The sequence below is a fragment of the Gorilla gorilla genome, chromosome 8 (assembly GCF_029281585.2).
Source record: "Gorilla gorilla gorilla isolate KB3781 chromosome 8, NHGRI_mGorGor1-v2.1_pri, whole genome shotgun sequence".
In the NCBI taxonomy this organism is placed as follows: domain Eukaryota; kingdom Metazoa; phylum Chordata; class Mammalia; order Primates; family Hominidae; genus Gorilla; species Gorilla gorilla.
Window position 1 is genome coordinate 135,120,953 of NC_073232.2, and position 21,793 is coordinate 135,142,745.

Here is a 21,793-nt window from a genome sequence, read left to right on the forward strand (position 1 = left end):
GGCCCCGAGGCAGAGACCAGGTGGGCACACCTACAATAGTAGGAAATAAAGAACAGCCTGGCTGGTCATGAGTGGGAGGAGTGAGCTGGGAGGGGAGGATGGGGAGGAGCAGGTGAAGGTCAGATGGGGAAGGACCCATAGGGCAAATGAGTCTGGGTTTCACTCTAAGTTCAGGTGGAACATATTAAGTGGACAATGCCAGGACTGGCTACTTTCTGAAGAACCCTTGTGCAGCTCTGGGGAGGTCTGACGCTCGTGCAGGCTAAGTCTCCTAGGGTGAAACCCTCTGGCTACTGTAAGCCCCTCTGTGTTGTTCTGACTGTGCTGCAGCCCAGGAGGCCTCCCTAGGGAGAGCACAGTCCTACGTTGTGACCCAGGGGATCCATTCCTCTTTGGACCCTTGCAGGGGAAAGGCAGCACCTGGGATGCTCAGGAGGAGCTTGGACACGCCCCAAGGCCCCTGCCTTGCTCTGCTCCATTCCTATCTGCCCGGGCTGGCTGTGGATGAGGCAGGACTGGGTGTCCTGGGGTGAGTTAGCAGGGCACAGGTGTTTGAGATGGGGGACCCTTCTGGTTACGAAGCGCTTGCAGTTGTGTCCATGGATACCCACTCCCACCCTGGGCTTTCCCTCTGAACCCCTCTTTGTCACCCATGGCTGGGATCTCCAACGTCCCTAATCCATCTCCACTGAGTGCGAGAGTTTCATGGCCACACTCTGTCAGGTGGCCCTGGCAAAGGACCCAGGCTTCCAGATATAGTCAGGAGAGAAGCCCCCTTCAGGCCTCTGGCAACTTCCTGGGGACCACGGGGTGCTGTGGGGTCACCCTGCATCATCTCACTGCTTCTTCTCTGTCACCTGTGCAAGTCCCCACTTCACATCAAGGACACAGAGGCTCAGATGAGTCAAGGGACTTCCCCTGGTGAAGGCCGAATTGGGATGGGAACCGGCTCCATAGGGCTCTAAAGCCCATGTGCGGTGCTCTGTCCTCCTGCTAATGGGGGTGTCCTGAAGACCTTTGTCCCACCTCCCTCATGGCCCCTGCAATACCTGCACCAGGTATAGTCACCCACATGGGGAGGCCCTGGCACAGGCGTCCTGGATCCAGGCACTGGGCCACCCACTGGGTGGGGTAAGAGGGGATTTGTATGTGCTCCATCTGTCAGAGCTGGCTGGTGACAAGAAAAAATCAAAGGCAGGGGACAGACAGTGCCCGGAAACTTAAGGGGGACAGGTGACCTCCAGCTGGAGGCTGCCCTGACTTGGCCTCTTCCCAAGCATGCTGGGGCTGGAGGCTCAGCCTCCAAGAGGTGCTCGGCCTCTATAGGCAGCTCCTCCACCCACATCTGGCCCATTTCTGTGCCTACCTGTCACAGCTGTTTCCTTCATTTGCGACTTCTGTTTTCCTTTTTACCCCCTTTTAGTAGATTACCACCTGTTACTAGCTAATAATTCTTTACATTCAGTATACATGTGATGGTCACAAGCAAGGGTTTAGTTCATGAGAGGAGTGGACATGGCGGTTACAGATAGGGAATCATGCTTAGAAAGGGGTTCCAGGAGGCTCAGGGGCAGGAGCTGGAACAGAAGGCAGCTGGGAGTAAAGTGGGGAGGAGTGCTTCCTGCCACCTGCTGTTGTGGTCAGGGAGTCTGGGCTTTGGCCTTTGGCTGGTGGTTCGTGTTACAGTTGAAGATGTTGATGGCTGGATCAACACACATCACTGTTACCGTAATCCACGAAGGAGCCACATGCTCTGGAGATCTGGGGATTGCAGTAGGAAGAAACTGGTTTTCAAAAGGTCCTTTTGAGGTCACTGAGCTCAGGCCTATCTTACACAGGTCAGACAACTTTAACACAGAGAGGTCCTGCCTAGCTCCTCTCACTGTCTTGGATAAATGGACAGGACAACAGGACAGGTATCAGGACATGACACCATTTTCTGCGGTGGATGTCAACCATCCAAGCCCTCACGAGAGCTAAATGAGCGACTCCAGCTGGACAAGATCAGCTGGGCTGAAATTGGAAGTGTCCTAAGAACAGTGTGCATTTTCCTTCTCGGGTGGGAGATGTGCTGGACACTTTTATTCCAATTCTCTTTCTTCTATTGCAATGCTACAAGCTAATCCCCCCACATTCCAAAGTGAGTAATAAATATATTTAAACAAAGGATGTTTATAATCAACAATCAAAAAATATTGGCAGCAAAGAGGATTATTTTTAATAGTGTACATTTATTCAAAAGTATATAAAACAACACTGTAAATTATATAATCTCACATAAAAACACTAGAACTTGATTTGAATAACAAAACAATCTACTAAGAAGTATTGCTCATGAAGATTTTTGTGCCCACCTTTCCTAACTCAGAGGCCCTCATTTATGTCGCAACAGCAAGGTGGCAGGGAATCAAAACTGGCACACATTCTATATCCTTCACAGCACTGCAGGGCAGGACAAGACTCCGTGGCAATGGTTTTGGCCTGGCTGTTCTTGGCCCACCACACCTTGTCTGGGTTGTGATTTTTTACAGCCACAGCCTCAGGTTCCTTTGCAGCTCTTGAGAAAAGACACACACAAAGCACAGGCTTAGAATTTTTCTTCTCAGCCCTTTTGTTAGAACTGTTGGGGGGTATCTGGGGAGTTTAGTGCTGAAGCCAGTCAAACATGAACACCAGCCCTACATTAAAGCTCTCTCCCCCGTCCCAAGTTCCTCTCGAATCCTTTCCTCTCCTATGACTGCTATAAATGTAAACTGAGGTTACAAAAGTAAGGGTGAGTGAATTCGCAAGCAAGGTCACCCAACTGGTCACTGCAGGCCCCCGAGATGCAGGAACGATGGGAAGGTGCTGCATTTGGCTGTGTCCCGGGCTCCGGGATGTGCCATTGTGAACCCCTTAGAATGGGGAAACAATTGCATCTGACAACCAATCTCTCTGGTACTTAAAGGGTCTTCTCCCCAGAATGCAATCTTATCTGACCTACCCTCCCTTGTCCACTGTCCCCCAGGTTTTTCACACGGTTCAGCTGTCCCTGAGATCTAGAGCCCCAGTCATTTTCCCCAAGGCCTCCAGAAACAAATGGAGGAATACCCTGAGAGCTCCCAACTCAGGCAAGAAGAGATCAATCCAGCCTGTCCTCCACATGAGCACAAGACAGAGCTTGTTCACGCAGCCTCCCCCACAGAATCTGCAGCCTACAGTGCCCAGGACAGAGGGAGTCTTGGCCAAGGTGCTGAATTAAACACCTGATGGTAAACTTAGTGAGGTCCAGTGACAGCCAAGCAGCGCGGACACTCACAGGCCGAAGCTGAGAACATTCTACCAACCCCAGCCAGGAAGAAAAAAAATAAGATTCTACACTCAGCTGTCTTTTTGCTTTTACAAAGCTGCCTGTTCTTCTTGACTTCACCCAGGGTATGGCCACAGCAGCAAGGAATGACCTTGCTCCAACAGGAAGCCCAGGTATCCCACTGAGGAAGTGGGATATCCCCTTTTCCCCATGTGACTCACTTTAGTACGTTGTTTATTTTGAACTTGTGACTCACTTTAGTGCGTTGTGTATTTTGAAGTAAAGACAGAGCACGACAACTATCAGCAGGAGCAAGGCCGCCAGGATACCACCAGCGATGACAAGCATAATCACTGTATGGAGGTCAAAAGACTTCGATGTACCTAGGCAGATAAGTGCAAGCAAGCCCTGAGCCCATGTGGTCTCCCTCCCCACACAACCACTAAGCAATGCCAATGTCAGGGGAGGAAGAAGAAACCCCAAACACAGATCCTTATGTGTGTAAAACACAAATGTCTTCCCAGGGCGGCCTAGGATCCCAAGCTGGCCCAGAGATGGAAAAAAAGAAAATAAAAAAAGTCAGTTTGTCAATGAAAAGGAATGGAAATGCAAAGTCCAGAGAGAAGGCTATCAGAAGGACAAACAGTGGGAAGAATCTTTCCCTTTCACAGGTGTGATGTGCGGCTGGAAATAACAAGCAGGCCTGCAGTGGAGCTGATGGCGTCACTCCCCAGCACCTGGGCCTCCTGAGCTATACTCATTTTCAGAATCAGAAATGACCCCTCACTGGATATCAGGCTCAAAGCTCTTCTGTGGAAATGACTGTTTCCAAATGTTACTGTCCCAACAATACTGAGAATATGCAAATCCATTTTGTAAATGATGCATGTTTTAGGAAAAGAACTTTACAATTCTTCCTCTGACAACTGACATTTTTCCTCCTAAATCTTAAATTCTCCCAAGAAATCCAATTTGAGATAATAAATTAGTTTAACTTTCTGAAACTGGGAAAAAGTGAGCCAGGGGAGAAGAATAAACAATCTGATTGCCAAAGCATACTTACCACCTTCTAACTCCTCATGGCTGGATGAAAGCCAACAGTAAAAAAAAATTACAATCAAAGTAAACTTTAGGGAACAGGACATCTTATCACGAATTTCTCAAACCTTTAATTTGAGAAAGAAAATTCTAATGATTAATATCCAAAGTTGAACAGCTTGCTTTTAGAAGCAGTCTTCCAGCAGAGCTAGCAGAATGGATATCCACAATCTAGTTCCAACTTCTGTGCCAATCAGGACACAGGCTGTGTGACATCAATGCTCTGGACACCAGCTCTCTTTCATGGAGTTCTGAATTCCATTCCACTTCCAGACATATTTTAGCACCAATGGAAGTAGATATGCCTAAATACTCTCTTAAGCCATGGAATACTCAGTCTCCCCTTTTCAGGCTTTGTTTCCCTCAGAGAAAAGTTTTAGTTAAGAGTCTGATTCCCAGAGATGCTATGTTATATTATTTTAAATGCCCAGTTTTCAAAAAAGCCTATAAGAAAGTATGGCCCATAAAGGAGTGGGGGAGCAATAAATAAAAACTGTTTCTGGAAGAAGCCCAGACATTGGCCCTACTAGAAAATACTTTTAAAGTCTTTTAAACATGTTCAAAGGAATCCATGTCCAAAAAACTAAAGGAAAATATGAGAATAATGTCTCATCATAAAAAATACCAATAAAGATAAAAATTATCAAAAGAACCAAATAGAAATTATGGCATTGGAAACTACAATAACTGAAATGAAAAATTCACTAGAAGGGCTTTCATAGCAGATTTGGATTGACAGAAGAATCAGTGAACTTGAAGATAGTTGAGATTATCCAAACTGCAATACAGAAAGAAAAAAAATGGGTAAAAGTGAACACAGGACTTCTGGTTTCTGCACAAACATGTGAAGGGCTTGGGAGTCATCATTCCCATCCTCACAACAAGTAAAAAGCTGAATAAAGTGGCTGAATAAAAGCTGAATCAACAACTCTTAAGTCAACCAGAAAATTGAAGTCACAGGGCAAACAGCCACCCCCAAAACTAAAGAGAGAGGTGAATACAGAGAATCCCAGCTTAGGAGCAGAAGCCATTGCCAGAGCCAGCAACTGGTAAGAACACTTACATGGTAACTGATGTCTTCCTGGATGATGAATAGGGACTAGCAGAATATTTAAAAACTCCTGAGGGCCCAATTTTGTTTTATTTTGTTGGGTGGGGGCACACTTTCATGAGTCATATCTCCAGGAACTCACCAGGTTCTTACAATGAAGACAACAGGAAAATTCCTTTCTGTTTTAGTCTCCACTGACACTGCAGTGGAGGTGGCCTTATTACCACTGTGAGATAATAAAAGTCATGAAATTTCACCAGGCCTCCTCTGATGCCACCCCAGAAGTTAAGTGGAAAGTTGCCCCATTATCTACTGAGTCAGAGAAGAAATCCAGACTCCCCAAGGGGTCTCCACTGATACCACAGGGCTCAGAGGTGAGTCTCTGCTCTTTATTCAGCCTTCTCTGACACCACCCTGGTGGAGGGGTGCTTTGGGACACTTCTTTACAGCTTGGTAACAGTAGACATCTAGGCTCTCTACTCAGTCTTCGCTGGTGGAGTTGGGATAGGGCCATAGTTTTTTCTATGGTGTTTGCCTAGAATGCAGAAGCTATTGTCTAAAAGTTTTCTGTCTTGTTGAGTTGCCCATTTCCTGGTCTTTTGGCCAGAAAAACTAGTTTCTTGGTGGGGCTCCTTTGTCTGAACCCATTGGTGTTTCCAAGTTGCTCACTTCTTCAGCTCCAAGTTTAGGAATCCGAGACAAAAAACAAAACTTAGGGAACTCACTACCATGCTATTACTTTGATCCCAAGGTCCCTAGCTAGCCTTCCTTCTTCTCTCCACCTATTCAAGTCTTATGTTTGTTTTCTATATAGTGTCCATGGATTTTAGTTGTACTTAGGAAGAATAAGAAAAAGTATCTCTTCCCATAAGTGGAAGTCCCCCATATGGGAAATTTTTTAATCAGTCCTCTGCTTAAAAGCCACAGCTTCTGCACCAACCCTACACTTGCTCAATCCTGAAAATGAGTGTTTCCTTAAATTTTGTACCGTGGGCCCTTCGCATGCGTTATCCAGCCCATATCTCAACATAACATCTTTCCAGCCTCATCTCCCTCTCCATTATCCCACACCCCAAGTATTTTCATGCCTGTGACCTGGTTAGATGGCCCTCCCTGTCCCTCGCCTCCTCTATCTGCTGAAACACCAATCCTGCAAGACTTCAATACAATGCCATGTCCTTATAAAACCTTCCCTGATTTCTGCCTCTCTCCCTCCTGTGTTAATTGCTCCTCTCCCTATGTATCCATGCCCTTTGTTTGTGCCTATATGGAAATTTGAATTGTTGACTAGGTGTAGTGGTTCATGCCTGTAATCCCAGCACTTTGGAAGGGTAGGGCAAGAGGATTGGATTGAGCCCAGGAGTTTGAGATGAGCCTTGGCAACATGGTTAGACCCCATCTCTACAAAAAATTTTAAAAATGAAAGTGAAAATAAATTAGCCAGGTGTGGTAGCAGATGTCTGTAGTCCCTACTTGGGTTCAGAGGGATATAACCCTAAATAAGCTTAGTCATCATTAAGGAGCTAGGCCCTGTGGACCCTCCCCATGGGGGTGACTACTTCATCTCTCGGTTTCCCTCTATTTCTGTGGTTACCTGATTGCTGTTTGATAGTCTGTGGGCTTGTGCATTTAAAGTTTGCTTTTTCAAGGTGTCTGTGAGCTCTGTGGGGGCAGGAGCTCTGCAACCCTAGGTATCAGAGAACCTAGAACCTATTAGGTGCTGGCACATGTTATGATCAATGACTGAAATCTGAATTTTGTCAGTCTGGTACTCACTTTCTCTGACTGAGCCTCTAAATTTAGACGGTGCAGTGACAGACATAGCAGTTAAACCCTGACCAATATTATTTCATTTATTAAAAAGAATGCATACTTTCTACATTGCTTGTAAGTCACCAACATTTAACTACTTCCAATGTGTTTTAGTAATATCTTTCTGAGTTGTAATGAAGGCAACCAGGAGGCAATAACTAAAACCTCTGTTTGAAAGATGAGGAAACTAAAGCTCAGAGAGTGGAAGTGACTCCCTTGGGTCACACAGCAAGTCACTGGCAGCAAAGAAACTAGGACCTAGTTCTATAATCCTTCCCTCCATCTCCTGCTTCCCAAGTCCAATGCTCTTCCACCCCCAGCCTTCCTGAACCTTCTGAAATGATGTGTTGTTCCCCATTCCCAGTCCCCCAACTCTATTATTCAAAGGCGGTGATTTTGGCTGTTAGCTGAAAGATCTGCAAATAAATCCCGTTGCATTTCATTTAAGGAAGGGGCTGATTTTTGTGTTGATGTTTTCATTCGAAGCAATATCTCACTGATGATTCACATGTGGTGACTGCTTAAGAGGACTGAGAGGGATGGGGCCATGTGTTCCAGATGGCAAAAGGTAGGCAGCAACTGTGCTCAGAATCAGTGAGTTCAACTTTGCAAAATGCGATTCCCGATACAGGGGCTGGCCTTTTCTCTATGGAAATTCTCTGTAATTCACATCCACAAGGACTTTCACCCAAGTCTTTCCCTCACCAAACTTTATGACTGTAAAATCAGTTTTAAAAGAACCAAAGAGAAAAAACTGCAAACTTAGTGATGGATTACCATGTTCTACCTTATCAGTGCCTGTCTAGGTGATCCATGCAGATCCCCCGGAGGTGCAGGCAAGATGAGGAAGGTCACAATCTGCCACGCACTGGGCTCTGGGATTTGCCCTCTAACTCACAGGCTTAACTTCCACAAAATGTGACAAGACTGAGTCTGTCAAATCAACCTCTCATTTCTTGGGAGGCATTCTTCTCATACTCACATGATTCAAGAGAAGTAACAGTTCCTCTTATTTTACCTGCATAAATAATGGCTCCTCTGCTCCAGGAAGGGCAAGAAACATTTCAAAAAGAGCTCCAATCATGTGTCAGACATCCCCTAGTCAGGCATCCTCCAGGGTCTTCCAACTGCAGCTTCCCATCTCACCATTTCTAAGGCAACTGGAGAGGGGAAAAGAGAACAGCTCAAGTACTCTCTAGCTCAGGAAAGGGGAGATCATTCAGCTTGTCAGTTTCTTCAGTCTACAGTGCCTCAGACAGAGGGAGAGCTCAGCTAACATGCTGAGTTAAACACCCGATAGTAAACTCAATTATTTAAAGTGACAACAAGGCAGCGCTGACACACAGAGCCACCAGGCTGAGAACATTTTATTTACAAGCTCACAGCCCCAAGCCAGAAGGTAAAAAAGCCAAGAGTGTACACAAACATGCCTTTGCCTTTCAACCTCTCCTGCTGTTCTTGACCTGAACCATATGTGGCTGCCACAGCAAAGAATGCCCCTGCTGAAGCAGAGAGTGTCCAGGTATCCCATTTGAAGGGATGTCCCTCATTGTTAAGTGACTCACATCTTTGCCATGGCACATTACAAGGAGACACAATCAGCACAGGGGCAGCACCCAGGAAGAGACCAAAACCAACTACGATCTCTGTCCCAAGACCAGCAGTCTCACCCAACTTGTGGTGGCTTACTTTGTGAAAAGCCAAATATCATCTATGAGGAGCTAAGCAGACAGTGCCAATTATGTTCCCCGTGTAGCAAACAAGCAATCTGTCCTGTTGTTCTTGACCTGAACCATCTGTGGCTGCTGCAGCAAGGAGTGACCCTGCTGAAGCAGAGAGTGTCAGCGTGGGGAGTCAGCAGTGCCTGCCTTCAAGGGGCAGCCTGGGGGAGGTCATAAAGCCCTGATTCTGCAGCTCAATCCCAATGAGAACGGCCTTTGACACTGGAACGACCAGACAGCAAAAGCATCTGAATATCTTTCCCACTTCCAGTGTATTGAGGCCTCAGTCTCAGTCTAGCCATGCTGGGGAGTCTCCAGGGGTCTCTTCTTCTTTCCCTGGGCCTAAATCAGGACTGCAGAGCATCCTCACTGGCCTCAAAGGTTCCTTCTCCAGCCCCCTCTCCCCTGGACAGACCCACTGCATGTTGCAAAGAGATGTAGACAGTGATTACAGATCGATCTTCATTTCACTTGGACTGAGAAAAATCACCCTGGATTACTGCTGCTTCCCTCAGCCACTATATCCCTCCCTCCACTTCCCACCTTTAAACACCAGTGGGCTCATGATGTCCCTAAGCTGCCAGCCCCCCAGAGCCAGGCCCAGCCCTGCATTTACATTTCATTGGATGGAGACAAACAGAATTTGGTTGCTTGTGATTGTAGGAATGAGGTTCCTATTTCTTGCTGGCTAATGGCCCAAAGCCACTCTCAGCTCCTACAGGCCACCCACTCACAGGCCCTCTCACTCCAAGGCAGTTTACTTCTCCTTCCCAGGCTAGGAGTAAAGCCTCTCTCTGATGCTCCACCCACCTTTAAAAGGGCTCACTTAATAAGGTCAGATCTACCCAGATAATCTCTATTTTGATTAGCTCAAAGTCAGCTGATTAGTAACCTAGACACAAGAGTGACATTCCATCATATTTGCTGGTCCAGCCTACCCTCTAGGGGATGGGAATATACAGGATATCTGCATGGGGGAGCTGGAATCTTGGGGGTCATCAGAGAACTTTGCCTACCATGAGGTTACTATGTTCCACTTATAAAAGGGAACCATTTTGGTCCAAAACATGAAAGCCAGTGAGCTTTGCTGCAATTGAATTTTCACTATTCTTTCTTGCTATTACATAAGTCAGTCTTTAAAGCAATAAATATTGAATTGCTATCTAATCCATTTACACTTCACAACTGGTCATTTCTCTTACTACCTTCAAATACGTTTATAAAACTCAAATTATCAACACAATGCTGGGAACCTTTACCTCTGCTCCGCAAAGGCAGTTTTGCTGTACTTGTGTATTTATGGTACTTATGTATCTGTTTCCTTGTATTTCTCTAGTTTTGTCATTTTCTTCAAAGCACTCATCACTCAAACTTGCCTCCAGTCAAGTTTTGAGGCCTTAATGACAAGAAGAATGTTATAAACTCTTGAGGAAGTACAAACCCTTCAAACTCACATTTCTAGGCCTTAAACTGTCAAACTGAAGCTTTAAAAAGGAACAAAAGAAAACATTATCAGTTTACTTTTATGTCCCCCAAATGGGCTGGAAGTGCGTGTCAGTGCCTGCTGACCACCTGACAACTACTCAGGCACTGGCAAGGCTGGCTCTGAATGCTCTGACAATTCACATGTGGTGACTACTTAAGAGTGTAACTTTCCTCAAGGATCTAGAACTAGAAATACCACTTGACCCAGCCATCCCGTTACTGGGTATATACCCAAAGGATTATAAATCATGCTGCTATAAAGACACATGCACACATAGGTTTATTGCGGCACTATTCACAATAGCAAAGACTTGGAACCAACCCAGATGTCCATCAATGATAGACTGGATTAAGAAAATGTGGCACATATACACCATGGAATACTATGCAGCCATAAAAAAGGATGAGTTCATGTCCTTTGTAGGGACACGGATGAAGCTGGAAACCATCATTCTCAGCAAACTATCGCAAGGACAAAAAACCAAACACCACATGTTCTCACTCATAGGTGGGAACTGAACAATGAGAACACTTGGACACAGGAAGGGGAACATCACACACCGGGGCCTGTGGTTGAGTGGGGGAGGGGGGAGGGATAGCATTAGGAGATATACCTAATGTAAATGACGAGTTAATGGGTGCAGCACACCAACATGGCACATGTATACATATGTAACAAACCTGCACGTTGTGCATATGTACCCTAGAACTTAAAGTGTAATAGTAAAAAAAAAAAAAAAGAGTGTCACTGTGCCCCTGCGCATCCCTCCCCATGCACACCTGTGCCCACAGCAGGAGATCACTCCTCCTGCATTCTTGAATGTGCACCTTCGGGTCCTGAAGCAGGAAAGTTCTAGGAACTGGGGGGAAGACCACAGAGAGTGGTTACCCAGGTAGCCCTTACTGTCTGTGGGGCACACAGAGCCTCTGAATCCTTCTAAACGTGGTGTCCCCAGTACCAGCGAGAAGTACCCCTTGGGCTGGTGCTCCCCAGAGACTACAGAGGGAGCATGCTAAGGCTTCAGGGCACCCCACCCTCCCTGGCAGTTATGCAACAGACTTCTGTGAGCAAAATCTGAACACGGTTCCTCTAGGGATCTGGCAATATATTAAATTTCCTTAGGAAAGATGCTTTTTTCTTCTTGCAGACTTCAGGTTTCCATCAGTGGTTCCTCTTCCAGGACTCAGGAAACTAGGCTCCCACAGAATTGCCCATCCTTGGTCTCTGCATCTTTTGGATGGAAGTGGACAGCACACATAAGACAGGGCAAGAACTGACTGATTCTACTGGTAAAGACACAGTAATCCACTTCTTGATTCAGACGGTTTAGTACTCAGACATTGAAAGAGAGATTAGCCAAAGGCACCCCAATCCCTGTTCCACATTCCAAATAGGATGACACCAAACACAACATGTTGGATGACTGCGATGTGAGTTGTGGGATAATTTGTTGCTAAGGAGCAAATTCTATACTGAAGCTAAGTGGTTTAATATTCTGAAGTTGTATTCTGATGGAAGCATGGCAGAAAGCTTTATACCTTATCAGAACAGAGGCAGCCATTACGAACTGACTCATGAAAGCCTTCCAGAGAAGATGGTGAGTGAGAGATGGCCTTGTAGCAGCTCCTTACAAGCCTCTCAAATCCTTCTTGATCCTGGAGGATCAAAGGCATTCCACCAAGCCTCAGATTAACTAGGGTTCAGACCTTGTCTTGCATGGCCAGAAAGGTGGAAAGGTGCAAGGTTGCCAGGGTGCAATGGCAGAGCCATTCCCTTACATACTCTTGTACCAACTGTCATAGGTCAGGAACCTGGAAAATAAACTCTGACACAGAGGCTTGTGTACAGGAGGCTCCCTGGGGAGTGTATTCAAAATCCACCCCTGTGAGGGGTGAGGGAAGCAGGACTGAAGGGTCAATGAACTATGAAGCAGCTGCAATAAAAGGTTCCCACCAATTCCCCGGAGAGTTTAAGGCTAGGCTGGCCCTTCCGAGATGCCCCATTGAGGCAGTGTGCTCAGACCTTTATATGCCTATATTGACTAGTCACTGGATGAGGAGTTGTTCAAGGAGGGCCTGTGAAGTTGTTCAAGACAACTGTCTTGAATTCCTGGAGAGCAGTGGCACTGAGAGCCATCAGCTGCCAACACTCCCGGCAGCTTGTATTTTGTCCTGGCACAGCCCCTTCCACCAACATTTTGGTCTGACTTTTTTTTTTTTTAACTTGCACACAGTAAAGTTCGCTCTTTGTGATGTACAGTAGTATGAGTTTTGACAAATGCACAGAATCAGGTATTTGTCCACAACAGTACCATAAAGAACAGTTCCATCACCTTAAAAAGTTCCCTTCTGTGGCCCCTACAGTCAGCTTCTCCCCTATATGCCACCACTTGGCAACCATGGATCAATTTTCCATCCTTTTGCTTTGGGTTTGCAGATTGTCATATAAACTAAATCACATTATACTTAGCCTTTTGGACCTGGCGTTGTGCACTTAGAAAATTGCATTTAATATTTGTATATCGATAGTTTCTTTTTAGGGTGAAGTACTATTCTGTTGTTTGACTGGACCACAGTTTATCCATTCATACATTGAAGGACATGTGGATTTATTTCCAGGTTTTGACAATTATAAAAAAGCTGCTATAATACATCCCATACCAGTTTTTGTGTGAATGTAAGTTTTCAGTTCATTTGGTAAATACCTAAGGGGAGAATTGCTGGGTTGTGTATTCAGTGCATGTCTGACTTTATAAAAAACTGCCAAACTGTTTTACAGAGTGGTTGTATCATTTTTTATTCTCACTAGCAATGAAGTTGAATTCTAGCAGCTATGTTAACTTGTCAGCATTTGATAATGTCAGAGGACTTTTTTGTTTGCTTGCCTGTCATTCTAACACATCTGAAGTGGTATCTGGCTGTTATTATTTGATTTATTACTAATAATTTTGAGCATCTTTTCATATGCTTATTTGCCATCCATATGCTTATTGGTAGATAACTTCCTTGATAAAGTATCTTTTTAGCTCTTTTGCTTATTTCCTGAAATTAGGTATTTACTTTATTATTCAGTTTTTAGAGTTCCTCCTTCATATGCTCTGGATCTAAGCCCTTTATGAAATATATGATTTGCAAATATTTTCTCCTAGTCTATGGCTTTTCTTTTCATTCTTTTAAGTGTGTCTTCAATAAAGCAAGTTTTTAATTAGATAAATTCCAATTTATCCTTTTATTCATTGATTATATTTTTGTTGTCATATCTAAAATGTCATTGCCAAACCCACTGTCACACAGATTTTCTCCTATTTTCTTCTGTATGTTTTATAGTTTTATATTTTACATTTAGTTCTACAATTCATATTGCTTTAGTTTTTGTAAATGAGGTATATGTTGAGGTTCATTTTTTGGCGCCAGAACATCCAACTGGTTTACAAAAACTTTGCCTTTGAAAATTTTTCAAAAATCATCTTATTTTTGTGGATCTATTTCTGGGCTCTCCATTCTGTTCCACTGATCTATGTCAAACTGCATTGATCACTGTAGCTTCAAAATAAGTCTTAAAATTAATAGTGTGAGTCCTTAAACTTTGTTATTTTTCAGTTTGTTTTGGCTATTCTAATTCCTTTGCCTCTTTGTATACATTTTAGAATAAACTTGTAGCTATCTACAAAAACTTTCTACATTGAATCTGTAGATCAAATTGGGGAGAATTGACATCTTCATAGTGGATTTTCCTATCCATAAACATGGACTATCGCCATTTATTTAGATATTCTTTGATTAATTTCCATCAATGTTTTATAATACTCAGAATACAGATCCTACATAAAGTTTATTAGATTTATACCTAAATGCTTCTTTAACTTTTAGTGCTATTGTAAACAGTATTATTTTCAAATTTCAAATTCCAATTGTTCATTGCTGGTACACAGGAGCAGTGAATTTTTATATACTGACATCATTGCTGAGCTCACATCCTGAGCCACTGGGACATTCTTTAAAAACTAGTCAGCCATATCATTTTTCCTGCTCTAACAGTACCCACTGACCTTAGAGTAAAATCCAAACTCCTTATCTGACCTACACAGACCTTCATAATCTGACCATTTACCTGCCTCTCTTTTCTGTCACCACCTCCCATCTTGCTTCCTTTCACTGACATTCAAGCCACAATGGCCCTCCCTCCCTTACTGTGTAGACATGCCCAGTTGCTTCCTGCCTCAAGGCCTTAGCCCTTGTCTGTTTCTTTGCCTAACATGTACCAGCCCCTCCCCAAGACATGTCACACCTGAGTGCATTCCTCTTTATGTCTTTGCTAAAATTTCCCCTTCTCAAAATGGCATTCCTTGGCCATATTATTGAACCCCCACCTACAAGACACCCTCTATCTTATCACCTTGTTTAATTAGATTCTAAACAGCAATTATAATTTAATTTTGGTTTATTTACTGTGTGTCTCTCCTATTTAGAATATAAATGCCATGACAGCATGGACCGTCTCTCATGTTCATTTCAATATTCACATTTCCTAGAATAAGACTCAGTAAGTATACGCATTTTAGAAATCTGGAGGAGAAAGAAGAGAAAAAAGAAAAGTAAATACATGAAGTTATTAACAGTGATTGTCTATATATGGTTGGGATTGTGGAATTTTACTATTTTTCTTTTCAGTGTATTTCTTATTTTTCTATAATAAACATGTACTGTTCTTCAAATGAGTTATTTTTAAGGAAAAATAAATGAATAAAAGGCCTTTGTTTTCAGGGACTTTTCAGCCAATAATAAGCAAAATGGTTGCTGCATTATATATGGAGATTATAAAGAATAAGTCAGGTTCATTACAAACTGGGTTTTTTAACACAAATGCAAATAATTCTTCTAGTATAACAATGTTCCTTCTGCCTTATATTTTCTTTGCTCTTTTAAGGACTATACACAAAGACATCATAACTACTTTTCTCTCCAGGTGTCCAAATGGGAGAAACCAATTGCTGATGGTATTTAGCTAAACGACTGTGTAAGAATCACCTGTGGAAGGTATATTCCCACTCATTGTGTGGCCAACTCTTCTTAGTACCAAGTGCAGTCTCTATCAAGCAAATCAAGCTGAAGGGCCAGCTTGGGAGGGGACACGCTAAAGGAAACCCATGAAGCATTGAATCTGAGCTCAATTTCAGTGAGAACCATTCCTGAACAGTGGAAAGACCAGAGACATCAGAACCATCTTTCCCACTTCCATTAAGCCAAGGCATTTGGTCTTATCACCAGGACATGTAGCTTTTCCGCCATGTTGAAGAATCTCTGTGGAAAGAATTCAGCTGCTCCTACCTACAGGTAACAGTAACATCCACAATCACAAAGTAATAGCTGATATTACACTGATTGATGACTTCATGCCTGGCACTAGCTCTTAGATATTTCATTCTCTTAAGAGACCCTATGAGGTAGGTAATACTATTATCATCCCCATTTTCTTAATGGAGGCAATAACAAATGGGAAAACATGGACATATGGAGGTTAAGAATTTGTCCAAGGCCATACAGCTAGCAGGGAAAAGGGCCAGGAATTGAACTCAGCAAATCTGGTTCCAGAAGCAGGCTATAAACCTCAAGACTAGCGGCTAGCAAACTGTATGTGCATTCAAATCAGCTACAGAGCTTTCAAAAGTCTTTTTAGAACAGTTTTCTATTTATTTTTAAATTGAGTAGATAGGACAGAATTCCCATATGTCCCTCTCCCCTGCTCACATACACTGTTATTTTATTTTATTCAATCTGTCCTGTTTAGTTCTGTTTAATTCCTTAGTGAATACTTCATTTACACTGATTCACCGAAGTAACAACCTCAAAACTTCATTACCATCCATAGGCGTAGCCTCGGATGATGTTGCCAGGGCTCTTTACCAACATCTCCTGACTGTTTTTCCATTTTCAGGCTGGCCCCCTCCACATACTGGGCCAGTGTCGGCTACAAGCCCACATCCTTAAGATCTATGATCTAAAAAGGAGAGGGATAATGTCCTTTTCCAGCATGTACAAATCCTACAAAAGGACTTTGGTCTTCCCTGGATCACCTGCCCTTGAATTGTACCAGTCCCTGTGGAAAAAGGGACAAGGGCCCATGATCTTGTTCAGGTCAGGGTCACATGCACTGTCACTGATAACTCCTGCCACAATCACAATGGATAAGTGGTGAAGCTCATCCCAAAACAACAACACATGAAAAACATGTGTTGTTTCAGAGCAAACTGAAACAACACATGTTCACTGTATAAAGCAAGAGTGAAAAACATGAAGTTGTTGAAAAAGTTTAGCATTACAGTAATTTTATTCTGATCATTTAATACAAGAAAGCCAAATAGGAATTCAAGTTTTCACCTTTATTTTTGGCATTGATGAATAATGAAGAACCTTAGCTTCTTCATACTTCCACAGTTACTGGAGTTAAAACAATCAGGTATTACATATTTCACTTGCTTTTTTAAAGTTCTCCTAAAAAGCTGTGAGAATTCTACACCAGCATGGGTCACTGTTGCATAATATCACTGAGGTCTGTTGTGTGTACTACTTTTCACAAGCAAAGGAAAAATGATGGATTTTTTGAGTAACTTTTGTATACATATTTAGGTACTACACTTTTACTAATAAAAGTAACTTTGACAAGAAAAAACATCTTATATTACTGTGGTGCATTTGTTACAATTAATGGGACAATATTAATATATTAACTAAGTTCGGTAATTTATATTCAGTTTTCTCACTCTGTGTGTACAGTCCTATAGGTCCGGACAAATGCACATATCCACCATTATAGTATCACATGCAGATTAATTTTGCCCCCAAAATCCCATGCTTCACTTATTCAACATTACCCTTCTCCTTTCCCCCTACCAGACCCTGGCAACCATTCTTTTAATTGTCCCTGTAGTTTTGCCTTATCCAGAATGTCACATAGTTGGAACCATATAGTATGTAGCCTTTTAAGGCTAACTGGTTTCAACTGGCAATGTACACTTAAGGTTTCTCCATGTCATTTTGTTACTTGCTAGCTCATTTATTTTTATCACGGAATAATATTCCATTATATGAAATACCAGTTTCTTTAGTTACCTACTGAAGGACATCTTAGTTGCTTCCAGCTTTTGCCAATTATGAATAAAGCTACTATAAAAATTCATGTGCAGGTTTTTGTGTACCCATAGATTTTCAGCTCAGCTGGATAAATAACTAGGAGTCCAACTGCTGAGTCATTATGTACCATTTAAAATTCCAACCAGCAGTGAATAAGAATTCCTGGTGCTGTGCATACCCACCAGCATCATTTGGATTGTCAGGTTTTGTTTTTTTATTTTAGCCATTCTAATACATACTTGTTAAGTATGATGTTAGCGGTAGGTTGTTTGTACATGTTCTTTATTAACCTGAAGAAGTTTCCATCTATTACTAGTTTGCTGAATTTTTTTTATGATGAATGGGTGTTGAATTTTCTCAAATCCTCTTTTCTGCATCTATTGATATGATTTTTATTCTTTTATTCTTTATGTGATAGGTTATACTAATTGGTTTTCAATACTGAACCAGAAACATACCAGAATACCTTACACACCTGGAGTAACTCCCAGTTGGTGTTGATATATAATACTTTTTCTACTTGTTGGATTCTATTTGATATTTTGTTGAGGATTTTTGCATCTGTGTTCATGAGAGGTATTGGTATGTATGTTTCCATTCTCCTAACGATTTTATTTTGCTTTGGTGTTAGGGTAATGCTGGCCTCATATAATGAATTAGGAAGTGTTTCTGTGCTTCTATTTTCTGGATAAAACTGCATAAAATTTGTATTATTTTTGCCACAAATGTTTGGGAAAATTCACAAGTGAACTCATCTGGTCCTGGTGCTTTAGTTTTTGGAAGAGTAATTATTAATTTTTTTTTTTTTTTTACTAGATATAGGCCTATTTAGATTATCTATTTCTCCTTTCTAAGTTTGGGTACATTGTATCTTTCAGGAAATTGATCCATTTCATCTGTTATCGAATTCGGAGACAGCTGTTTGTATTCTTCTTTTTTTTTTTTTTTTTTTTTGAGATGAAGTCTCACTCTGTTGCCCAGCTGGAGTGCAGTGGTGCAATCTTGGCTCACTGCAACCTCTGCCTCCCAGGTTCAAGCGATTCTCCTGCCTCAGCCTCCCGAGTAGCTGGAACTACAGGTGCATGCCACCACACCTCATTAGTTTTTTATTTTTAGTAGAGATGGGGTTTCACCATGTTGGCCAGGCTGGTCTCTAACTCCTGACCTCAGGTCACCCGCCCAGCTCAGCCTCCCATAGTGCTGATATTACAGGCATGAGCCACCGCACCCGACCTCCTTTTTTATCCTTTTAATGCCTGTGGAATCAATACTAATGGTCCCACTTTCATTTCTAATATTAATAATTTGTGTCTTTTTTAGTCTGACCAGAGGCCTATCAACTTTATCTATCTTTTCAAAGAACCAGCTTTTGATTTCATTGATTTTTTCTTTGTCAATTTCGTTGATTTTTGCTGATTTTTATTACGTCTTCTCTTCTGCTTGTTTTAGGTATACAGGCATATCTTGTCTTACTGTGCTTCACTGTACTGTGCCTCATAGATACTGCATTTTTTGCAAACTGAAGATTTCTGGCAACCCTGTATTAAGAAGGTCTATCAGTGCCATTTTTCCAACAGCATGTGCTTACTTGTGTCTCTGCTGTCACATTTTGGTAATTTTTACAATATTTCAAACTTTTGCTTTATTATTATATATGTTATGGTGATCTGTGACAGCAATCTTTGATGTTACTATTGCCATTGTTTTGGTCCACCATGAATCATGACCCTATAACATGGCAGACTTAATCAACAAATTGTGTTCTGAGTACTCCACTGACTGCCATTCCCTCACCTCTCTCCCTATTCTCAGGCCTCCCTATTCCCTGAGACACAAAAATATCGAAATGATAACAATTAATACCCCTACAATGGTCTCTAAGTGTTCAAATGAAAGGAAGAGTCATGTACATCATATTTTAAATCAAAAGCTAGAAATCATTAAGCTTAGTGAGTAAGGCATGTTGAAAACCCAGATAGGCTGACAACTAGGCCTCTTGCATGAAACAGTTACCAAGTTGGAATGCAAATGAAAAGTTCTCAAAGGAAATTAAAAGTGCTACTCCAGTGAACACACAGATAAGAATACAAAATAGGGGGGAGGAGCCAAGATGGCCGAATAGGAACAGCTCCCGTCTACAGCTCCCAGCATGAGCGACGCAGAAGACGGGTGATTTCTGCATTTCCATCTGAGGTACCGGGTTCATCTCACTAGGGACTGCCAGACAGTGGGCGCAGGCCAGTGGGTGCGCGCACCGTGCGCGAGCCGAAGCAGGGCGAGGCATTGCCTCACCTGGGAAGCGCAAGGGGTCAGGGAGTTCCCTTTCCGAGTCAAAGAAAGGGGTGACGGACGCACCTGGAAAATCGGGTCACTCCCACCCGAATATTGCGCTTTTCAGACCGGCTTAAAAAACGGCGCACCACGAGACTATATCCCACACCTGGCTCGGAGGGTCCTACGCCCACGGAATCTCGCTGATTGCTAGCACAGCAGTCTGAGATCAAACCGCAAGGCGGCAGCGAGGCTGGGGGAGGGGCGCCCGCCATTGCCCAGGCTTGCTTAGGTAAACAAAGCAGCCTGGAAGCTCGAACTGGGTTGAGCCCACCACAGCTCAAGGAGGCTTGCCTGCCTCTGTAGGCTCCACCTCTGGAGGCAGGGCACAGACAAACAAAAAGACAGCAGTAACCTCTGCAGACTTACATGTCCCTGTCTGACAGCTTTGAAGAGAGCAGTGGTTCTCCCAGCACGCAGCTGGAGACCTGAGAACGGGCAGGCCGCCTCCTCAAGTGGGTCCCTGACCCCTGACCCCCGAGCAGCCTAACTGGGAGGCATCCCCCAGCAGGGGCACACTGACACCTCACACAGCAGGGTATTCCAACAGACCTGCAGCTGAGGGTCCTGTCTGTTAGAAGGAAAACTAACAAACAGAAAGGACATCCACACCGAAAACCCATCCGTACATCACCATGATCAAAGACCAAAAGTAGATAAAACCACAAAGATGGGGAAAAAACAGAACACAAAAACTGGAAACTCTAAAACGCAGAGCACCTCTCCTCCTCCAAAGGAACGCAGTTCCTCACCAGCAACGGAACAAAGCTGGATGGAGAATGATTTTGACGAGCTGAGAGAAGAAGGCTTCAGACGATCAAATTACTCTGAGCTACGGGAGGACATTCAAACCAAAGGCAAAGAAGTTGAAAACTTTGAAAAAAATTTAGAAGAATGTATAACTAGAATAACCAATACAGAGAAGTGCTTAAAGGAGCTGATGGAGCTGAAAACCAAGGCTCGAGAACTACGTGAAGAATGCAGAAGCCTCAGGAGCCGATGCGATCAACTGGAAGGAAGGGTATCAGCAATGGAAGATGAAATGAATGAAATGAAGTGAGAAGGGAAGTCTAGAGAAAAAAGAATAAAAAGAAATGAGCAAAGCCTCCAAGAAATACGGGACTATGTGAAAAGACCAAATCTACTTCTGATTGGTGTACCTGAAAGTGATGTGGAGAATGGAACCAAGTTGGAAAACACTCTGCAGGATATTATCCAGGAGAACTTCCCCAATCTAGCAAGGCAGGCCAACATTCAGATTCAGGAAATACAGGGAACGCCACAAAGATACTCCTCGAGAAGAGCAACTACAAGACACATAATTGTCAGATTCACCAAAGTTGAAATGAAGGAAAAAATGTTAAGGGCAGCCAGAGAGAAAGGTCGGGTTACCCTCAAAGGGAAGCCCATCAGACTAACAGCGGATCTCTCAGCAGAAACCCTACAAGCCAGAAGAGAGTGGGGGCCAATATTCAACATTCTTAAAGAAAAGAATTTTCAACCCAGAATTTCATATCCAGCCAAACTAAGCTTCATAAGTGAAGGAGGAATAAAATCCTTTACAGACAAGCAAATGCTGAGAGATTTTGTCACCACCAGGCCTGCCCTAAAAGAGCTCCTGAAGGAAGCGCTAAACATGGAAAGGAACAACCGGTACCAGCCGCTGCAAAATCATGCCAAAATGTAAAGACCATCGAGACTAGGAAGAAACTGCATCAACTAATGAGCAAAATCACCAGCTAACATCATAATGACAGGATCAAATTCACACATAACAATATTAACTTTAAATGTAAATGGACTAAATTCTCCAATTAAAAGACACAGACTGGCAAGTTGGATAAAGAGTCAAGACCCATCAGTGTGCTGTATTCA

At 43.1% G+C, this 21,793-nt stretch overlaps 1 protein-coding gene across 3 annotated transcripts in view; it reads right to left on the reverse strand.

The window, feature by feature from the left end:
• Positions 1 to 2,211: 2,211 nt before the first annotated feature.
• The window catches only part of FAM24B (family with sequence similarity 24 member B), a 36,107-nt gene continuing 16,525 nt past the window's right edge, over positions 2,212 to 21,793 (reverse strand). Inside the window, exons 2-4 of one of the 3 annotated variants that reach the window (XM_019035660.4) lie at positions 8,269 to 8,410; positions 3,546 to 3,642; positions 2,212 to 2,557 (exon numbers count right to left, since the gene is read on the reverse strand). In XM_019035660.4, the coding sequence (XP_018891205.1) occupies positions 2,365 to 2,557; positions 3,546 to 3,637 (285 nt within the window). In that variant the 5' untranslated portion in view covers positions 3,638 to 3,642; positions 8,269 to 8,410 and the 3' untranslated portion in view covers positions 2,212 to 2,364. Of the gene's footprint in view, positions 2,558 to 3,545; positions 3,673 to 4,352; positions 6,402 to 8,268; positions 8,411 to 21,793 lie in introns of those variants that run through there. The other 2 variants (XM_055352276.2, XM_063710557.1) reach the window with 2 other exon arrangements.